The sequence below is a fragment of the Podarcis muralis genome, chromosome Z (assembly GCF_964188315.1).
Source record: "Podarcis muralis chromosome Z, rPodMur119.hap1.1, whole genome shotgun sequence".
In the NCBI taxonomy this organism is placed as follows: Eukaryota; Metazoa; Chordata; class Lepidosauria; order Squamata; family Lacertidae; genus Podarcis; species Podarcis muralis.
The window spans coordinates 2,709,360-2,730,859 of NC_135673.1; the positions used below are offsets into that span (position 1 = coordinate 2,709,360).

The 21,500-nt window shown below is 45.8% G+C and overlaps 1 protein-coding gene across 14 annotated transcripts in view; it reads right to left on the reverse strand.

Annotated features, from left to right (window-relative positions):
* The window catches only part of DAB2IP (DAB2 interacting protein), a 314,536-nt gene that overhangs the window by 38,295 nt on the left and 254,741 nt on the right, over positions 1–21,500 (reverse strand). For all 14 annotated transcript variants that reach the window (XM_077922165.1, XM_077922167.1, XM_077922163.1 and 11 more), the window contains 3 exons: positions 14,707–14,851; positions 5,687–5,831; positions 1,613–1,849 (listed from right to left, as the gene is read on the reverse strand). In XM_077922165.1, coding sequence (XP_077778291.1) covers positions 1,613–1,849; positions 5,687–5,831; positions 14,707–14,851 — 527 coding nt within the window. The remainder of the gene's footprint in view (positions 1–1,612; positions 1,850–5,686; positions 5,832–14,706; positions 14,852–21,500) is intronic.

Genomic DNA, 21,500 nt, shown 5'->3' on the forward strand with positions numbered 1-21,500 from the left:
ACAGGCTTAGTTTAGAAAACTGACAGCACGGCTGTTTCCCTCGCCAGAGCTGATCCTCCTGGTTTCAGGGGCTTTAAAAAATCATAGCGCCAAGAAGTGTATGTATGCGGGGGGGGGGGAAGCCTTGTGCAGAGTGTGGGGTCCAAAATGTTCCCTATTCTGGCTCCATTTGTGAGCTTGGTTCTATTGCAACTGGAGAGGTAACTGCAAAAACAAACCTGATCACCCATTTCCTCCTTGAATTGTGCTAAAAAAGAAACACGGTCCCGCGCAACCCCGCTTTGAAGCTTGGGGTGATGTGGGTGATTTGCCTTACTGCAACTGTGTTGTGATCAGCCGTGACTCCTGCATTGCAGGGGGCTGGACCAGATGACCCTCAGGGTCCCCCCCCAACTCTATAATTCTATCCAGTCACTTAATAGCAAGGAAGAGCAATCCTTATCCAGCTTTCCCTCCCTGTGCAGTTCTGGGGCAAAGGGTTGGGTGGGATGGGTTGCAATAATAATAATAATAATAATAATAATAATAATAATAATAATAATAATATTTCTACCCCACCCATCAGGCTGGGTTTCCCCAGCCACTCTGGGCGGCTCCCAATAGAACATTAAAAAAAAAAAAGTTGCTGGAGCATCAGATGCAACTCACACTTTTGTACAGTGGATTACATTCTAGCCGTGCAGAAGGCAGAGGCTCCCGTGCACCAGAAACCTCCCCACCCAGGCAAACAGGAGGCATTGTCACAATTCAAGGACTCAGGGAGAGCCTGGAGCAATGCTAATGAATGGGTGTGGACTAGGGAGAGGTTGTGTGTTCTGGAAGAGGGCCAAGGGCTAGAGAGAGAGAGAGAGGCCTGGATGGCCACATTCAGCTCTCTGGCCTGAGGTTGCCCACCCCTGAGTTATGGTAAGTGACAGCCCCCAGAAGACCCCCGTTTGGTACGATCTCAGATTAGCAGAGCTGGAAAGTGTCTTTCCCAAGGACCTTCGGAGAAGCAGATGGAGAGCAGAGCTGCTGGTCTGACCCTACAAGCTGCGGGATGAGTTACTGAGTGCAGAACGCAGCTGCCTGAGAATCTTAGCTTCAATTCAAGTTTCTAGTCCTTACTGTTGCCAAGCGTGGAGACAGACAGCCAGGTCGTGCAGCCACAGCAGTGACCACAGGAGGAATGACCGTTGGGGGGAGTGCAGAGAGAAGAAACGCCATGGTGCATCTGCAGCAGCACAACCGGACACCTTCATCTGCCCCAGCTGCAACAAAACATGTCTCTCCTGTATTGTTCCCCACAGCCACAACAGACGCTGCAGCCTGCCAATAAGCTGGACATCACCTGCAAAGACGCACTCCTCCACTGTCTCCTGAGACAGTCGGATGCCAACAACTGTTGCCAGTTGAAATTTAAGAAGCCAGAAGGGTGCCCAGATGAGATTCACAGCACTTGGGGCAGAGGGAGATGAATCTGCAGATTGGGCAGATTGATAGCCATTTATGTGGGCAAAATGGTGAGCCTTGGGAGTGCTCAGCCTCTGGACCTAAGGCAGCTTCCCGGTCGTTTTTAAGAGAGAGAGAGACGGAGAGAGAGAGAGAGAGGAGTTCCTGGGGAAAGGTTTACTTTGCAAAGTTGGCCAGGTTCTGCGTGACCTTGGCGATCAGGGTCAGGGTGCGGGCTGTGCGGTCATCGGGATACTCCTGGAGGAGGCTGAAGAGGGAGGGCGACATGATGGCCGGGCAGAGGAAGCGGAGGAACAGTGAGGCGCTGATCAGGCGCTCACTGATGTCTGGGCGGCCGCGGCTGCTACACTCCTGGCGCCACGAGGCGAAGACCTCCTTCAGCTCTCTCGGGAAGACGCTGCAAAGAGAAGCAAGAGGAGGGAAGGTGGGTGCGAGGCCTTTTGCTCCCCCTGGGGAAAAATCTTTTTCAGGGAGAGAAGACCCTCTGGTGGGCTTCCAGAGGCAAGGAAGAGCCCCCCTCAGTCCTCCTCTAGCACAAATCAAACCTGAGCTCCCAAAAAATATTTTAAAATTTCTCCTATTCTGGTGCTTGCATTGAAAGTATTTATTATTTATTCCCTAAGATTCATATACCCGCTTCGGTGTGCAGAAAATACTTCAAAGAGGTTTATAAAACAGCATGGTTATTGGTAAAAGAAAACAAAAATATTCCAAAAATTAAAGCCAACCTTTAACCAAAAATCACATCAGCAATCCTATACAGTCATACCTCATGTTACGTCCGCTTCATGTTATGTTCTTTCAGGTTACGTCCCACGTGACCCGGAAGTACCGGAAAGGGTTATTTCTGGGTTTCACTTCTCACACATGTGCAGACACACAAAATGATGTCATGCGCATGCGCAGAAGCGGCAAGTTGCAACCCATGCGTGCACAGACGGGTTGCGTTCTTTTCATGTTGCAAACGGGCCTCCGGAACGGATCCCGTTCACAACCAGAGGTACCACTGTATATCTTGGCAGGCTTTGCCTAAACAAAAAGAGTACAGTGGTACCTCAGGTTAAGAACTTAATTCGTTCTGGAGGTTCGTTCTTAACCTGAAACTGTTCTTACCACTTTAGCAAATGGGCCTCCTGCTGCCGCTGCACAATTTCTGTTCTCATCCTGAAGCAAAGTTCTTAACCCGAGGTACTATTTCTGGGTTAGCAGAGTCTGAAACCTGAAGTGTCTGTAACCTGAAGCGTCTGTAACCCGAGGTACCACTGTACAACAAAGGTGCCTGTCTGGTGCCAATAGGTAGGGAATTCCAAAGACCAACACCTTTACAAATGCAGAATGGGAATTATGTGACACTTGTAACAGTGCAAGTTGGAATGGGAAGAAAGATTGGCTGTTAATCCACACTGGGAAACTGTAGCTCTGGGAGGGGAATAGAGAGTCGCCTATCAACCCCCAACACCCTTAACCAGCTGCAGCTCCCATAATTCCTGGGGGGTGGAGCCACGACTGTTTAAAGTGGTACTGAAGTGCTTTAAATCTATGGTGCGAAGGTGGCCTCAGACTTCAGTTCCCACCAGCGTCAGTCAGCACAGCTCTATGCTGGCAGGGGCTGATGGGAGATGTAGTCCAAAGTACCCAAAGAGCACTGGGCTGAACTAAGCCATAGATAGGGAACCTGCAGCCTCCAGATGATGAAAGAGCCCACTCGTCATCTCTGCCCACTGGCCACGCTGGCTGCTGGGAGCTCCAGTTCCACAGCATCTGGAGGGCTGCAGATTCTGCATCCCTGAGCCAAAAACCGACAGCCATTAAAGCTGGATCTAAATGATATTTGCTTCCTGGTAGTTCCATCTCTGCCTCTTCATGGCGCAAAGCTCTAGCTGCAGTTTTCCCTTGGGCTAATTTTTGAGGCTTTCTTTAGACTGACTTTGCAGTAGCCCAACCTTTTTTCTTTTTGAAAAAACCAAAACCAAAAAAACAACAACAAAGCAAACAAATGCTAATTGTGTGATGGAACTCAGGGTCACCCAGATGTCCCAGAGGACCAGCTTTCTCTGTTTGGAAACTGCAGGTAAGTAAGCGCATATATTCTAGGTGTCACAAGATGCAGCAGCAAAATCTCTTGCAGGCACTGGCTGGTTCTGCTGACCGCCCTTGCGACCAGGGCTGCTGCCAACTCTTCAAATGGTCCCTGATTCTGTGTCTTTCACAGCTACTAGCAGGGATCACCAGGCAAAGGCTTATCCTTGCATTGGGGAAGGGTTAGAATTAGGACCTATTTTCCCCCCCGGCATCTCAAGTTGCTGTTAAAAGTACAAGAGTGGGGCACACTTATTTTTCTGGTCAGTTGGCAACCTACTACTCTCTCCCACATCAGGTCCTTTGGGAGCATCACACATTTACTGCCATCTCTGCAGATGCCCCTTTTTCAGAGAGAGAGAGAAATGTGATTACCTCTGAGCATGAAGAAAACACACCCCAACCCCAATAGTGAGCACCTAGATGTCACGGTCACACAAACACACACATTATACGTCTGTGAAAACCAATACAGTCATACCTTAAGTTACAGACGCTTCAGGTTACAGACTCGGCTAACCCAGAAATAGTACCTCGGGTTAAGAACTTTACCTCAGGATGAGAACAGAAATGGCGCAGCGGCAGCAGTGGGAGGCCCGATTAGCTAAAGTGGTACCTCAGGTTAAGAACAGTTTCAGGTTAAGAACGGACCTCCGAAAACTAGAAACAGAGCTGTTAGAACCCAATACTAAGAACTTGTCAAGAATGTATAACTTGCTGTTGAAATGGAATACACAGGATGAAACGGTGAAATCAGCTATGATTAAATGGGCACAAGACATTGGTCATGACATTATGTTTGCTGACTGGGAACAGTTATGGAACACCGGTGTTAAGTTTACGGCATGTAATGCCTTAAGAGAAAATATAATGAAAATGATCTACAGGTGGTACATGACCCCAGTCAAGCTCGCAAAAATTTACCATTTGCCCAATAACAAATGCTGGAAATGTAATGAGACTGAAGGTACCTTTTATCACCTTTGGTGGACCTGCCCGAAGATTAAAGCCTTTTGGAAAATGATCTATAATGAAATAAAGAAAGTCCTTAAATGGACTTTTTCTAAGAAACCTGAGGCTTTTCTCCTGGGCATGGTTGGCCAATTGGTGTCAAGGAAGGATAGGACGTTTTTTATGTATGCTACTACAGCAGCAAGAATTCTTCTGGCAAAGTATTGGAAGACACAAGAACTACCCACGCTGGAAGAATGGCAGACGAAGGTGATTGACTACATGGGACTGGCAGAGATGACCGGCAGAATCCGTGACCAGGGGAGAGAGACAGTGGAAGAAGACTGGAAGAAATTCAAAATTTATCTTAAAAATTGTTGTAAAATTGAGGAGTGCTGAGATGTTAAGGTGTTAAGAAATAGAGAATTGCAGCTGCAAACAATAAGTTAAGGAAATAAGAACTTAATGAAAGTGAATTAATTAATAAGTTGGAGGGTTGCTGAAGAAAGGTAAAAACAAGGATGCAGAAAAGGGGAGGTATGGGGAAGTCCGGGAACCAAGGTGTATGAAAATAAGATTATGAAATTATACATGTTTATATGTTTGTATGTTTTGTTTTGTTTATTGTTTGTTTTTATTATGTGTGTGGAAAATCAATAAAAATCTATTAAAAAAAAATCTGGAAACGGAAAAAAAAAACAAAAAAAAAACGGACCTCCGAAACGAATTAAGCTCTTAACCCAAGGTACCACTGTACAGTGGACGCTCAGGTTGTGAATGTGATCTTTATGGGATGCATGTTTGTAACCCACAGCGTTCACAACCCACAGCTGCATGTCTGCGCACACGCGGGTTGCGGTTTGGCACTTCTGTGCATGTGCAAAGTGCGATTTGGCACTTCTGTGCATGCATTACCGCCGAAACCCGGAAGTAACCTGTTCCAGTACTTCCGGGTTTCGGCGGTCCGTAACCCAAAAAAATGCAACCTGAAGCGTCTGTAACCCAAGGTGTGACTGTACAAGGACAGAGTTAGTTCACAATGAAAATTAACTTGCTGATTTACCTATCTTTTGCCAGAGGGGAGGTGTGTTTTTTGTTTTGTTTGGTCGCAAAGCAGGGGCAATGGGGATGTATTTTGCCCCCCCCCCGGCTCTCACTTCTAGCACCCCAAAGCACCCTGCTCCACCAGTCCCCGTCCACTGACCAGTACGAGTTGATAATCTTGCAGAAGGCCAGCTCACAGCACATCTTCAGGTTGCTCTGATGCTCTGGGAGGTCTGAGGAGGAGCACTTGTTGGGATCCACCTCACAGTTTTCGTCCGATTCGTACAGTGCCTTGATGAACTCGCCTGAAAGCACCAAGAGGGCAAGAAATAAACAGATGGATCATAAGGAGAGCCACAAGAAAACTGAGCTTTGCAAACTTGGAATGCAGTGACCTGATCGGTGCCCTTCAAGTCAGCAGGCAGACGGGGACTTTGCTCTGCTATGCTCTGCTATCAGTATGACCTTAACAGGATGGATCGAGTTCAGGGTCAAAACCAACAAAACCAATCTCCGTAGCAACAAAGGTTAAGGTTCTGCACTTAGGCAGGAATAGCCAGGTGCACAAATATAGGATGGGAGATACCTTCCCCCTGTTTCTATTTTATTTTTATTAGGTGGTATGGAACGGAACTTCCAAGAAACAGACAGAAATTCTCCAGGAAAAACCAAAAGCAATGCATAGACATATACACAGTCATTCCATGGGAGAGCACAGAAAGCCTAAACTTCAGCAACAAAGCACAGAATCGTAGTTCAGGTTACTAGTTCTTGGGGCTGGAAAACTGTACTTGAAAGGCTGCGGGCATCAGGACTCTTGAGATGCTGCAGCCAATCAAAGGTAAAGGAGCAGCAGTTCGTTTTTTAGATTCCCCATTTCTTTTGTCGCTCACGCCCTTTCTTGATAAAAACGCAACCGCCTTGCGAAAAAGCTCACCCCAACTTCTAAGGTCTTTGGTGCAGAGATATTTATTTGTTTAATAAAATGTACACACAGCTTGATTGTAAGGGGTGGGGGAACCCTCACAGAAGTTTAATAATAATAATAATAATAATAATAATAATAATAATAATAATAAAGCAATGCAATTATCAATAAAAACAATTGTGCTGCAAAGCGCAAGGGAAGCCCCACACAGAGCACATTGCCTTCCTTATCCACCATTTTGCATCTGCTGAGTCTGTGAAGCACAGCCTGCATCAGTGATGGAATGATTGTAAACACTGGCTTTCACAGGTGTGCTCAGGCCAAGAGGTGTGGATATAACCTGGACAGGTGTGTGTGTGTGTGTGTGTGTGTGTGTGTGTGTGTGGAATCAGGTAGGAGATTCAACTGCAGCAAACCTCTGCAGAAAGGGTTATTTGCAGTTTTAGGCTCCTAATGACTTTTGGCTGTAGGAAAGTAAGGAGATTATCTTTATAGGTAAAGGTAAAGGTACCCCTGCCCGTACGGGCCAGTCTTGACAGACTCTGGGGTTGTGCGCCCATCTCACTCTATAGGCCGGGAGCCAGCGCTGTCCGGAGACACTTCCGGGTCACGTGGCCAGCATGACGAAGCTGCTCTGGCGAGCCAGAGCCACACACGGAAATGCCGTTTACCTTCCCACTAGTAAGCGGTCCCTATTTATCTACTTGCACCCGGAGGTGCTTTCAAACTGCTAGGTTGGCGGGCGCTGGGACCGAACGACGGGAGCGCACCCTGCTGCGGGGATTCGAACCGCCGACCTTTCAATCGGCAAGTCCTAGGCGCTGAGGCTTTTACCCACAGCGTCACCCGCGTCCCTAAGTTATCTTTATAACAAAAGGCTAAAAGACCAGGAGATTACTGGGGAGTGGGGGGCAGAGGAGAAGAGCTTGACAACCCCTGCCCCAAGCCCACCCTGCTGCCAGTCTGCAGGTCTCCTGTCTATGGAAAAGCACACTGGTGGGTCACAAGGGCCCTGTATGGGTCTGCCTTTAAAACCTTACAAGTAAACAGTGCAACCCCAGCGGTCTCTCCTTGACATGCTCCTGGGCTGCATGCAGGAGCTGCCCCCCCCCAAATACAAAAGCAGCTGACCTTGCCATCACCTGTATGGAGTCAGAAATAGAGCGATCTAACTACTAAAGTGCATGTGCTGGCAGCCTTGAGGCTGGACTACTGCAGGGAGTTCTTTGTGGGGCTGCCCTAGGGCCTGGAAGCTCCAGCTGGTGAAGAAGGTGGAGACCAGACTGCTGATGTGGGCATCTGGTTCACAACTCATAACACCTTTGTTAAAGCATCTGCAATTGTTTCCCACCTACTACCAAGCCAGGCTCACTGATTTGCAAGACCCTGAACAAATAAGGTCCAAGGTACCTGAGGGATGGCCTGAGCCCTTATATCCCAGCTCAGTCACCAAGATTACCTGCAGGGAGTGTTCTTTGCAATTTCCTGTGTTGATGAGGCTCATTTGACAAGAAGAAACTGAGCCTTTAGTGCCATCAGTGCAGTCCTCTGGAACTCTCTGTCACTAGACATTCAGCAGGCACCCTCTGCTTCAATCTTTTAAACGCCTGCTTATGCCCCCCCCCAAATGCTGTCAGGCTTGTGCAGGCAACCAAGAAGGCATGTTTCCACAATAGTTAGCCGATTCCTGATTTCTGAAGGAGCGTCTCCACCCCTATTCTTCTGCCTGGACGCTGAGGTCCAGCGCGGAGGGCCTTCTGGCGGTTCCCTCACTGCGAGAAACAAAGTTACAGGGAACCAGGCAGAGGGCCTTCTCGGTGGTGGCGCCCGCCCTGTGGAACACCCTCCCACCAGATGTCAAAGAGATAAACAACTACCTAACATTTAGAAGACATCTGAAGGCGGCCCTGTTTAGGGAAGTTTTTAATGTGTGACATTTTAATGTATTTTTAATCTTTGTTGGAATCCGCCCAGAGTGGCTGGGGAAGCCCAGCCAGATGGGCGGGGTATAAATAAATAAATAAATAAATAAATAATAATTACTACTACTACTACTACTACAACTTGTTCTCATGATTTTCATTAAACTGTTTGATATCTTTTATGAATAAAGGTAAAGGTACCCCTGACCGTTAGGCCCAGTCGCGGACGACTCTGGGGTTGCGGCGCTTATCTCGCTTTACTGGCCGAGGGAGCCAATGTGCAGCTTCCAGGTCATGTGGCCAGTAGGACTAAGCCGCTTCTGGTGAACCAGAGCAGCGCACAGAAACGCCGTTTACCTAGGCTCTGTGGTTTAGACCACAGCGCCACCCGTGTCCCCCTTTTATGAGTACTGGTATATTAGTATTTTAAGAAACAAAATAAATAGTCGACATGCGTTAATGTTAGGCTTTCCTCCAGCATGAACACTCTTCTGACCGTGTCTGTTGAAAGAGGAATGTAGGATGGCGAGGCAGAACACCTGGGAGTGGCTAGATAGAGCCTCCTGGCTAAGAGGAAGTCTGCCTCTTATTCTCTGGTACTGGGGCACAACAATAGCTTGCCTTTGCACCTGGTCTGGAGGTTTTCCTTTTGGGTGACTGGCTGGTTATGGCTGGTTGCTGAACCTGGTTGCAGGTCGGATCCAATAGCCAGAGGTCTTCTCAGGTTCTTTAAGTACTACGTAAACAAAACCTCCATTTACAAGGGCAGTCTCCCTCTGGATATCAAATGTTAGGCAGCAGCAACAAAAGACGGGGTCTCTTGCCTCCATCCTTTGCTTGAGAGATTCCCAGTCATCAAAGTAGCAGGACCCTGGGCCACAGGAACCTTTGGTCTGATCCCCTGAAGCCTCTTTCCCAGAGGAAGAAAACTACAGAAACTGGAAGGCGGATTTTGGCACACACCAATGTAAGGAATCAAAGAATTGCAGAGTTGAGAGTGAGTCCCCAAGGGCCATCTAGTCCAACCCTCTGTGACTTCCGGGTGGCTACACTATGGAGAACGGACGGCAAATCTGACAGCTCCGTGAGATTCGATTTCACAGAGGGTCGGGGGAAGCGCTAAGGCGAAGCGCACCCCCCCAAAAAAACTCAAAAGGGTCTTTGAGGTGTTGAGAAGTCCTGCAGCCCACAAACAGCATCTCCAAAGCTCCGGTTTCTGCCTCCAGGCTGAAAGGTACGGGGAGTCGGGGTATGTGTGTGTCACGGTGAATGCTGGTGGGTTAGGCAACAGCGCGACTCTGTGAAAGTGAAGTTTCCGAGTCAGCCTTACAGTGGTCCACTTCTCAAAAAAAAATCCAAGCTGATTGCAAAGGTGAGGAAAATTAATTTCATTAATTCGCAAAAGCAGGAGGATTAAAAGCAATTCCACTCCCGCCTATGGCTATTATATTATGCATGTGAAATCTTACAAGTAAAGAGTGTATGGACTTTCCGGCTGGAGTTAAAGCCAGCTAATTAAAGGACTATACATAGCTTTCTTAATAACAATCTTGATATTTCTGAGCTTTTAAAATACTGAACTTGAACTAAGCCTGACCTGAACTTGAGACAGTATTTAAACTTTGACTTGAACTTGAACTAAAGACTGATTATAATTTTATAAAAATGGAAGATACGCTTTGAATCCCTGATTTTAAAGACATATTTGGTTGGATTTCATTTGAAGAGGATCTTGAGACTTTGAAGATTGAGAAGATACAGACATTGTGGATTAACTGCTCTAAAAGACTCTGGTTGGTCAAGTTTTAAGATTAAAAGAAGAGGACTATATTATTTACATACAATGACAAGACTGCTTTGGATTTAAAACTAAATTTATACCTTTAAAGACTTTTCTCTGCTGGACATTGAAAACTACAATTGTAATTAAGTCCCTGGGATTTGGATCTTTACAGGCTGCTTGGAACTGTGACAAATTTGGTATTATTTTTATTTCAATCATACATACAGAAAATTAGTGTAAAATACTTAAGTCCTCTCTCTCTCTCTCTCTCTCTCTCTCTCTCTCTCTCTCTTCTCTTCCTTAAGTTCTACTTTTATGATATTGTATATTCCCTGATTTTAATTAGTTTCACACTTACTTTACTATTGTTAACATTTGTGTAAAAGCTGGGTGTTGGGAGGGGATAAGAACAAAGGGAAAGTGTAACAAACTTTGTAACTTCCCAAGCTCAGTGATGTGACCTTGACAGGTGGTGATTAAGATTAAAATAGCTGGGAAAAAGTCTTGTTTTGAAATTTGGCTGCTAGAGAGAACAGACAAGTTGCAAGGAAGCTAAATCACAGCTAAGACCTTATAAATAAAAAGTTAAGTAAAGATATGGCAGCGAAGAGGCCTCTGACCCCAATACAAGGCAGAAAAGCCTCAATACAAGAGGCTAAATCTAAACTTGCGGAACTATTTGCAGAATTTAAAAATGAAATGGTAGTGAAATAAAGGAGGCTGTTGGTGCATTAGCCACCCAGATTGATAAGAATACAAATAGGATGTTAGACCAAATTAAAGATTTGAATGTGAGAACTACAAAGGTGCAAACGGTGGTAAAAGGTATGGAAGAGAAAACAAAACGAGTGAATGAAGAGGTGAAAGGCCTGAAAAAAGATCAGGAAAATTAAAGACAGATGTAGGTGGAGTATGCACAACCCAAGAAATGGCTTGGGATGCTTTAGCTCAGGCACCCCCAATCTGCGGCCCTACAGATGTTTTGGCCTACAACTCCCATGATCCCTAGCTAACAGGACCAGTGGTCATGGATGATGGGAATTGTAGTCCAAAACATCTGGAGGGCTGAAGGTTGGGGATGTCTGCTTTAGCTGCTATGGAGATGGGACAGAGAGAAAATGTGGTATGGCTGAGGGGAGTCCCGGAAGAAGATGAGCAGGATCTAAGAGAATATCTAGATGAAGTGATGGCTGAGTGGTTGGGAATTGATAAAGGAGTTCTGGATAGCTCAGTGGATAAGATTTACAAAGTTAGATCCAAAATAGCAAATATTAGGAAGGTACCAGGGGATTGCCTAGTCTTTTTAAATTCAGGATATTTCAGGGATAAAAATTTTCAAACCAACTACACTAATAAACTTCAGATGGAACAAATATTCTTTAATATTAAAGAAATCCCCGCTGGTCTTCTTAAAAAACGCATTAGTTATAAATATATAACCGATGCTTTAAGAAGAAATGAGATATGATACAGATGGGAATTCCCAGAAGGACGATCCTTCACTTCTAACGATAAAAAATTCAGATCTAGGGATTTGGAAGATGCGGATAAGTTTTGGAGGAGATATAGCAAAGATCTTGGAGAAGTGGGATAATTACCTGAGGGAGCTGTAGGAGAACAAGAACCAGAAGTATCACAAGAAAGTGTAGATAGCCAAGAAGAAGAAGAAGAGAACAAAATAGAAAAAGAAAAAAGGTAAAAAAGAAAAGAATGTAATAACAGAAATAAATATGGCTGATTTGAAGATATTAAGTTGGAATGTAAATGGATTAAATAATAAAACAAAAAGGAATAGAATTGAACACGTAATATTAGATATACGGTAATTTTTTTGCAGGAAACACACGTGGCTAAAAGACATAGGAGAATTTTGATAAATAAGAGGATTGGAATGGAATTTGTAACTTCAGATAAAACGAAAAAACGAGGAGTGATTTTATATATTAGACCAAAATTAAAACCAAAATTATTATTTAAAGATGAGCAAGGAATGATAGTAGCCGTGCAAACCATAATGCATGGTAAAAAGATTGCAATAGTTGGAATTTATGCCCCAAGGGAAAAAATATAAGGAATGTTATTGATATTAATTGAATACTTGGAAGTAAGAAATGAAAAACAGGCAGCCGTGATGTTTATTCACGCTGAAAAAGCATTTGATAATGTTTCATGGGCCTTTACGCAGAATGTCCTGGAGGAAATGAATGTTGGAGAGCTATTTAAAAGAGGAATAGAAGCTATTTATTCTGAAAAGCAAGCAAGATTAATAATTAACAATACTCTTACAGAATAATGCAAAATAATGAAAGGGATTTGACAGGGATGTCCCGTTACCATTACTGTTTATTCTAGTATTTGAAGTACTGGTGAGAAATATACGGACAGATGAGACCACTAGAGGAATAACAGTAGGTAAGAAGTCATATAAGTTGAAAGCATTTGCTGATGACTTGGTGATCACGGTGGAAGACCCTATAAATTCAATATTAAAAGTGTTAGAAAAAATACAGGAATTTGGACAAGTATCAGGTTTTAAACTGAATAAAAACCAAATCTTAAAGATGTCTCAGAGCAAGATAAAAAAGAGATACAACAGAGGACTGAAATAAATGTATATAAAAAATTGAAATATCTGGGGATATGATTAATAGCAAAAAATATAAATTTATTTAAAGACAATTATGAAAAAATATGGAAAGAAATTAAAAGGAATTTAGAGATTTGGGGAAGAATGAATGTGTCTTTATTGGGAAGGGTTTCAGTAAGTAAGATGAACGTATTGCCAAAAATGATGTTTTTATTTCAATGTGTTGTTGGAATGGGAAACTAAGGATGAGGAGGTTAAATGTGTTCTGATAAAATGGGCAAAGGATGTGGGACTTAACATTCAAATGATTGATTGGGAAAGATAATGGAAGAATGACATGAAATTTACAGCCTGTATTTTACTTAAAGAAAATTATATGAAAATGTTATATAGATGTTACCTAACTCTGGTTAAACTGGCAAAAATGTATAAAACAAGAGATAACAAGTGCTGGAAATGTAAAGCAGCGGAGGGCACTTTTTACCATGTGGTGGCAATGTAAGGTTATACAGAAATTTGGGGAAATGATATATAATGAATTGAAAAAAAAAAATGTTCAAAATAACCTTCGGTAAAAAACCAGAAGCCTTTTTATTAGGGATCATAGGGCTGGACTTACCGAAAAAATACAAGAATTAGTTTATGTCTGCAACAACGGCCGCTCGGATATTATTAGCACAATGCTGGAAAGAAGAGGAAGTCCCCACTAAAGAAGACTGGCAAACTAAGTTAATGGAATACACAGAAATGGCTAAATTAACCAGGAGAATTAGAAACCAAGAAGACAATAAATTTAAAAAGGAATGGGAAATGCATATATACAAAAGCAGGGGATACAAGTTAATACATTAGCAGGATTTTGAAAAATGCTTGTAATATAAGGTATAAAATTGGAAAGTAAAATGAGGTAAAGAATTTATGGACATGCATGAACAATATAGAACAAGGGAACTGGTGGGTGGGGTGAAGGGAAGATAGGATTCTAGTAGCCCCATGTTTTGGATCAATGTGGATTGTCTATATAGTTGTTTTAAGATTTTGATGTATAGTATTTCTTTTTCATGGGATGTTTAGTTGTTGTAAAGTTAATAAAAATATTGTTTAAAAAATAAACATTGCCCAACCCTCTGTAACGCAGGAATCACTGCTAAAGAACCGGCGGCAGGTGGCCACCCGAACTCTGCTTAAACACCTCCAGTGAAGGAGAGCCCCCTATCTTCCGAGGGTGTCTGTTCTACTGCTGAAAAACTCTTACTCTACTTCCCAATGCTTAATCAGAATCTTCTTTCTTGTCTTGAATCCACTGGTCTGGAGCCTACCCTCTGGAGCAGCAAAAAACAAGCTTGCTCCACCTGCCATCACCTTCAGATATTTGAAGATGGCTACTGTCTCTCCTATCAGTCTTCTCTTCTCCAGGCTAAACATCCTCAACTCCCTCAACCTTTCCTCACAAGGCTTGGTTTCCAGACCCTTCATCACCCTGGTTGGCGTCCTCTACACACCTTCCAGCTTGTGAACATCCTTCTTAAACTGTGGCACCCAGAACTGGACACAGAACGACAGGTGTGGTCTGGCCAAGGCAGAAGAGAGTGGTGCTATTACTTTCCATGATTTGGACCCTAGACTTCTGTTGATGCAACCTAGAATAGCATTAGCATTTTTTGCTGCTGCATCAGAGTCTGGACTCATGTTAAGCTTGTGGTCCACCAAGACCCCTAGATGATTTCCACATGTACTGCTAGTAAGCCAGGTGTTGCCCATCCTATATTTGTGCATCTGGTTCTTCCTGCCCAAGTGCAGGACCTTACGTCTGACTCCATTGAAACCCACCTCTTGGGTGTGGTTCCTTAAGACTATTCTTAATTATCTGTAAAGCATCGAGGCTCCCTGGATCCTGGCCCCAAACCAGAAAGCTTCTGTTGATGAAACCCAGAGAGGTACTGACACTCCCCATACCTACCTAAGGCATCTTGCAAGTACTTCTGCCCCACCAGCTTCAGGTACTCCTCGATCGCTTTCGTGGCAAGGGTGTTCTCTCGGAAAATAAGGTGCTCATTTTCGCCACATCGGTCCACCTCGGACATCATGAGGTCCGTCAAGAAATCCTGGAGGAGAGGGAAAGAAGGGTAGGTGGTAAGTTAGGTGAGTAGCGTCTGCAGAGCAGGAGATCTAAGGATAATGTCCCCCAAAATTCACACCCTGCTCCACTCCCTCCCTAACAAGCTCTTTCTTTACACAGAAAACTTTCAGAAACACGAAATATCCTCACATTTCTGACTGAGTTCTGCACAGGCTTCTTGCTGGGAGGCAAACCAGTTCTAGAGCAGTAACTCATTCTGAGCTCTTCAACTCTGCAGGTGCTATTTGAACGATCCAACAACACAGAAAATCAATAGAGTTACCCAGCAGGGTCAGGCTGGAAGACAGCAAGGCAAGTGCAGAAACTCATTCAGAGATGCAGCAGGCAGCCTCCCCATGTAGATATGTGCTTTGGGTTCACAGCTGAACACAAATCATTCACTTTGGGCATTTCTGCTTGGCGGCTTTGCTCCTTGATGCAAGATCAGGCAGGAGATAGACACTGAGAAACATGTCACAATAGCTGCCACAGGTTCCCCTTTCCTGGTTTGAGGGGCTCTCAGACAACAACAACAACAACACAACAATAACAGCAACAATAATACAGTGGTACCTCTGGTTGCGAACAGGATCTGTTCCAGAGCCCAGTTCGCAACCTGAAAGGAATGCAACCCGCGTCTGCACACGCGCGGGTCACAATTCGCCACTTCTGCGCATGACGTCATTTTGCGCGTCTGCACATGCGCAAGTGGCAAAACCCGGAAGTAACCCTTTCCGGTACTTCCGGGTCACTGTGGGATGCAACCTGAGAAAACGTATCATGAAGCAAACGTAATAAGAGGTATGACTTTATAATAATTTATTATTTATACCCCGCCCATCTGGCTGGGCTTCCCCAGCCACTCTGGGCGGCTTCCAACAAAATATTAAAATACAGTAATGCATCAAAATTAAAAGCTTCCCTAAACAGGGGAAGTCCAACATCCTCCTCTCACAGGGGCCAAGCACACACCTCAATGGGATGCCCACAAGCAGGCCCCAATCACAAGAAAGTGTACGTGCAAGGAAGTGATCTCTTTGGTTCTCCATTAGGGATGTTTGCTCAGAGAGCAGCAGTTAGGCCTGTAAGGTTTTCCAGGTGTGTCTGCACAATGCAAAGAAACCCAGCAAGAGTTTATTTTTGAAATGACTTCAGAAATTAATGTCCTTCGCCCTCAAGCACATATTATGTTGATTCAGAGGAGGACGCGGCTACAGCAATGGGATTTCGGCCGTGCTGCATCCCCCACCCCAACCAGCCCTGTCCTCCCTCCCAGCCAAAAACTTCCAAGTGACAAGACTGGCCAAATCCCGAGTTTGAGGAGATGCTGTAAAACTCCATGTTCCCACGGTAATTAGTATGTTTGGGAAGTGACAGGGGCAGTTCGTGAGGGAGAGCCAAGGTGAGGCTCTCCTGAGAATCAGCACCTTCCGTCAGGCTGAGCTGAGGATCAGAATTGAAATGTACACTGGAATTGGGGAGAGGGAGGTGGCCAGGCAGAGAGAAACCAGGTGAAGGTGCCCCAGAGACCATGGCAGAAGGGCCTGGAGAGAAAGAGAGAGGTTAGGCAGAGTCAGGCCATGCGTTTGTCAAGAAGCTGAGAAACAGCTGGGTCAAAGCTTCTCTTTCCAAAGGGGATCTGAACTCCCTTGACCAGCAGCGTAACTTCAAAGCTTAGTGAGCAGAGAAAGAGAAGCTCTGCTACTTTAAGGGGTGGGGGGAGAGATTAGGTAAAGGTAAAGGGACCCCTGACCATGAGGTCCAGTCGTGGCCAACTCTGGGGTTGCGGCGCTCATCTCGCTTTATTGGCCGAGGGAGCCGGTGTACAGCTTCCGGGTCATGTGGCCAGCATGACTAAGCCGCTTCTGGCGAACTAGAGCAGCGCACGGAAACGCCGTTTACCTTCCCGCTGGAGCGGTCCCAATTGATCTACTTGCACTTGGACGTGTTTTCGAACTGCTAGGTTGGCAAGAGCAGGGACCGAGCAATGGGAGCTCACCCCATCGCGGGGTTTCGAACCTTCTGATCCTAGGCTCTGTGGTTTAACCCACAGCACCACCGCCTCCCTGTGCTAGGAAGAGATGCATGTGACGCAATTTACAAACTTGCTTGCTTCTCCTTTGGCTTCCCTGTTTCCCAGGGTGTCTTTCCAACTTGCCTAGCAAAGCTAACCCCGTCTCCAAAGTTTGCATTAAGGTTTCAAATCCAGCCAAACTGAAAGCTTTTCCTTCCCTCACAGAAGACAGTTTTGTTCCCTGAGCGGCTCGGAAAGTTTGAGGAATATTCCGCTCCATTTTGGGCCAGCGTCCATGGCGTTACCCACCCCTAGTGCAATGCAGCTTATTGATTGTTAAACCTTATTAAACCTTTGAGGATTTCTCAAAGGACAATATGGGGAATTAATACCCAAATATTAGTACTAAGAGCCAATTTGCGAGGAAGAGACAGATGTAAAAATCCTTTGGAGGGATCCCCACTGCAATCCATTCGAAGTGTACCTCCCCCCCCTCCCCCCGGTTTATTTCATTTTACTTTCCTACAGTTTATTGGCAGCCCATTTGCTGACATTTTCTGGTCGATTTGCAGGGATGATAAACAAACACAACTGCAATAAAACCATAACAATTGGGGTGGTGGAACCAAACCAGCACACTAGGTCTGCAAGGCCAAAGATGGAATTGGCTATCCACAGTGCTGACTGGCTCCCTCTTTCCATGGTGTCACAGAGAAGTCTACCCTGCCCCCCCCCCCCAAAAAAAAGAAGATAGTCATCGAGGCAACAAATGAATTGATTAAAAGCTAGGACATTCAGGCAGCACACTTAAAATAATTATTTTACAGCTGAGCAAAATCATAGACTTGTAGAGCTGGAAGTTAACCTCAATCGCCCTCTAGCCCAACCCCTTGGCAATGCAGGAATTGCAGCTGGAGAACCCCTGGCAGAGGACCACTCAACAACCTCTGTTTAAGAAAATCCAAGGAATAATAATAATAATAATAATAATTTATTTATACCCCACCCTTCCTGCTTCAGAAAACTGGGCTCAGGGCGCCTAAAAACAAATTTAAAACACATAATTGTAAAAGCAGCATAAAATACAATATAAAAACATGAATAACAATAAAATTCAAAGTTCAGAAATCAATTTTGGGGAAGTCCATCAAATAAGCATTAGATAGTCACCAGGGCTAGCTGGCTGAATTAGTCCTACTTGGGCCAGAGAGGAGGCCATGGGAAAATTAGCCGTGGGGTCTCAGAGCGGGTGATCTTCATAAAAGGGGAAGGGGAGGGAAGAGAAGGGGAGGGAAATAAAAGATCAGTCTGAATTCAAATTAAAGGCCAGGTGGAATAGCTCTGACTTACAGGCCCGAAGGAAGGAGGTTAAATCCTGAAGGGCCCTAGTCTCAAGGGACAGAGCATTCCACCAGGTCGGAGCCATCACTGAGAAGGCCCTGGCCCTGGTGGAGGATAGTCTGAATTCCTTAGGGCCCAGGACCTCTAAACTATGGTTATTCATGGGCCTTAATGTCCTCTGCAGGGCAGACCAGGAGAGGCGGTCCCATTAATAGGAGGGCCTTAAGGAAGGAGAGCCCACTACCTTGTGACGGAGTCCATTCCACTGTCCAACAATAATTCCTTTTAGGGAATTCTGTGGGAGGGGGCAGATTGTGCATTGCACAGAGGGCTGGATGAGACTTTGCTAGCCTACCCCCTCCAGATATTGTTGCGACGGCAACTCCCATCATCCCTAGCCAGCACGAAGGCAGAGGCTGGACTAGACCATTTGTGGGGTCCCTGCCAACTCGACACATGATTATATAATGGCTGAGACAGTGCTTGAATGCCTGTCTACCACTTTAGCTACCCTTCTCTAACCTGGTGGCCTCCTGATGTTTTGGACTGTAACTCTCACTAGCTCCAGCCAGGATGGGCAAACAAGGAAGGGCAGACATCTGAACCCCAACTCCCATCACCAGCAACTCTTGGGCCATGCAGGCTGGGACTGATGGACGGCCAGCAATATCTGAATGTTCCCCATTCCTGCCCGCGAAGATAGCATCTTAAATAATGTTCCATGCCACTCCAGTCTCTGAGCGGTGAGAGAATCCAGGGGTTGCCTTTGTTGCAGCTCTTGCAATGGAGCCCATCCTTTTGGGATGCGGATGAGGACACTGCAGTGGCCAGCCAAGGCCATCGTCTTACAAAGAAACTTCTCTGGCTAGTTCAGCAGTAGGACCCTCTCTTTGATTCTAACCCTCCCTGGGTACAGGACCCCAAGAATCGGAAGGGACTCGTGGCATCATCCAGATTGACCCCATAAGCCCAATGATGGTAAATATAATAAGCTGTTTCACGCCTAACTGGCGAGAGAGCGATGTCAGAGAGCAATGTTGCAGCAAAATTATATTCCAAAGCAAAGAACTGATCTGCCTCTGTCTGTGCATCCTCCCTATGCATAAAGCAGTTTCTGGGCCACACGTGGATCGTGCCCATAGGCCTGGTGTCCTGCCTACCTTCCTTCTCTTCACCCCACACCCCACCATGAATAGCAATGCAGGGGTAGGTAAGACGAGAAGAGTGACTGGAGCCTTCCTAAGCTCAACTGCAATCCTCAGAGGCTTGGGAAGATTTGCAAAGTTAGCAGATTTTATTAGTAGCTTGGCTATTAGTGACGGAATGGGTTATTAGCACTTAAAGCGGTGGAACGTTCTTGCCTGGCTTGGCTGCGGCAGCTGCAAGGCTCTGTCTCTCAGCTCAGAAAAGATTAGCAGATTCCTGGTGGTGGCAGGAAAGGTGACCTCGCTCCGCCCCCCGCCCCCCCCCCGCCACTCCCCATCTTCCCAGTCCTTTATTAACCCCAGTTCAGCAAAGCTCAGCAACGCAGAAATGGTTTGTTTACAACAATCCTGGAAGTGTGGGCTGGCGCACACCAGCAGCCTGCAAAACGAACCCTCCCATGCGCACAGAGGAGACAATGACCTTAATGGATTAGAGAATTGGGCCAAAACTAACAAAATGAATTTCAGCAGGGAGAAACAGGAAGATGTAAGGTTCTGCACTTAGGGAGGGATAGCCGGATGCATGATGAATACAGGGTTTGGGGCACCTTGCTTGACAGCAGTATGTGTGAAAAGGACCTAGGGGGCTTTGTAGACCACAGACTTAATATGAATCAGCAGTGTGATGCAGCAGCAAAAAGAAGCTAATGCTATTCTAGGCGGCATCAACAGAAGTATCATGATCAAGGGGAGTAATAGTCCTGCTCTATTTTGCCTTGGTCAGATCACACCTGGAGTCCCGTGTCCAGTTCTGGGTGCCACAGTTTAAGAAGAGTATTGACAAGCTGGGATATGGCAGAGGAGGGAGGCCAGGATGACCCAGCGTCTGGAAACCAAGCCTGATGAATTGGATATGTCTAGCCTGGAGAATGGGATAATAATAATAATAATTTATTATTTGTACCCCGCCCATCTGGCTGGGTTTCCCCAGCCACTCTGGGCGGCTTCCAACAAAGATAAAAAATACACTAAAATGTCACATATTAAAAACTTCCCTGAACAGGGCTGCCTTCAGATGTCTTCTGAATGTCAGGTAGTTGTTTATCGCTTTGACATCTGATGGGAGGGCGTTCCACAGGACGGGCGCCACTACCGAGAAGGCCCTCTGCCTGGTTCCCTGTAACTTGACCTCTCGTAGTGAGGGAACCGCCAGAAGGCCCTCGGAGCTGGACCTCAGTGTCCGGGCAGAACGATGGGGGTGGAGACGCTCCTTCCACCTGGGACGCGGGTGGGGTTAAACCACAGAGCCTCGGACTTGCCAATCAGAAGATCAGTGGTTCGAATCCCCGCAACAGGGTGAGCTCCCGTTGCTCAGTCCCTGCTCCTGCCAACCTAGCAGTTCGAAAGCACGTCAAGTGCAAGTAGATCAATAGGTATTGCTCTGGCGGGAAGGTAAACGGCGTTTCCGTGCGCTGCTTTGGTTCGCCAGAAGCGGCTTAGTTCTGCTGGGCACATGACCTGGAAGCTGTATGCCAGCTCCCTCGGCCAATAACTGAGATCAGCGCCGCAACCCAAGAGTCGGCCACGACTGGACCTAATGGGCAGGGGTCCCTTTACCTTTACCTTTAGCCTGGAGAAGAGAAGACTGAGAGGGGATACGGTAGCTTTCTGAGGGCAGGAGCTGTTCGACAGAGGAACAGACTCTCCTTCATGGGTAGTTTTAAGCAGATATAATAATATAAAAATAATTTATTATTTATACCCCACCCATGTGGCTGGGTTTCCCCAGCCACTCTGGGCGGCTCCCAACAGAATATGAAAAACCCAACAATACATCAAACAGTAAAAACTTCCCTAAATAGCGCTGCCTTCAGATGTTTTCTATTTCCTTGGCATCTGGTGGGTGGGCGTTCCACAGGGCGGGCGCCACCACCGAGAAGGCCCTCTGCCTGGTTCCCTGTAACCTCACTTCTTGCAGTGAGGGAACCGCCAGAAGGTCCTCAGCACTGGACCTCAGTGTCCAGGCAGAATGATGGGGTGGAGATGCTCCTTCGTGGCCCTTAGGGTGTCTTCCAACCCTACAATTCTATTTTTAAAAGGCAACATGAGAGTCATATTCAAATATCTGAAGTCCT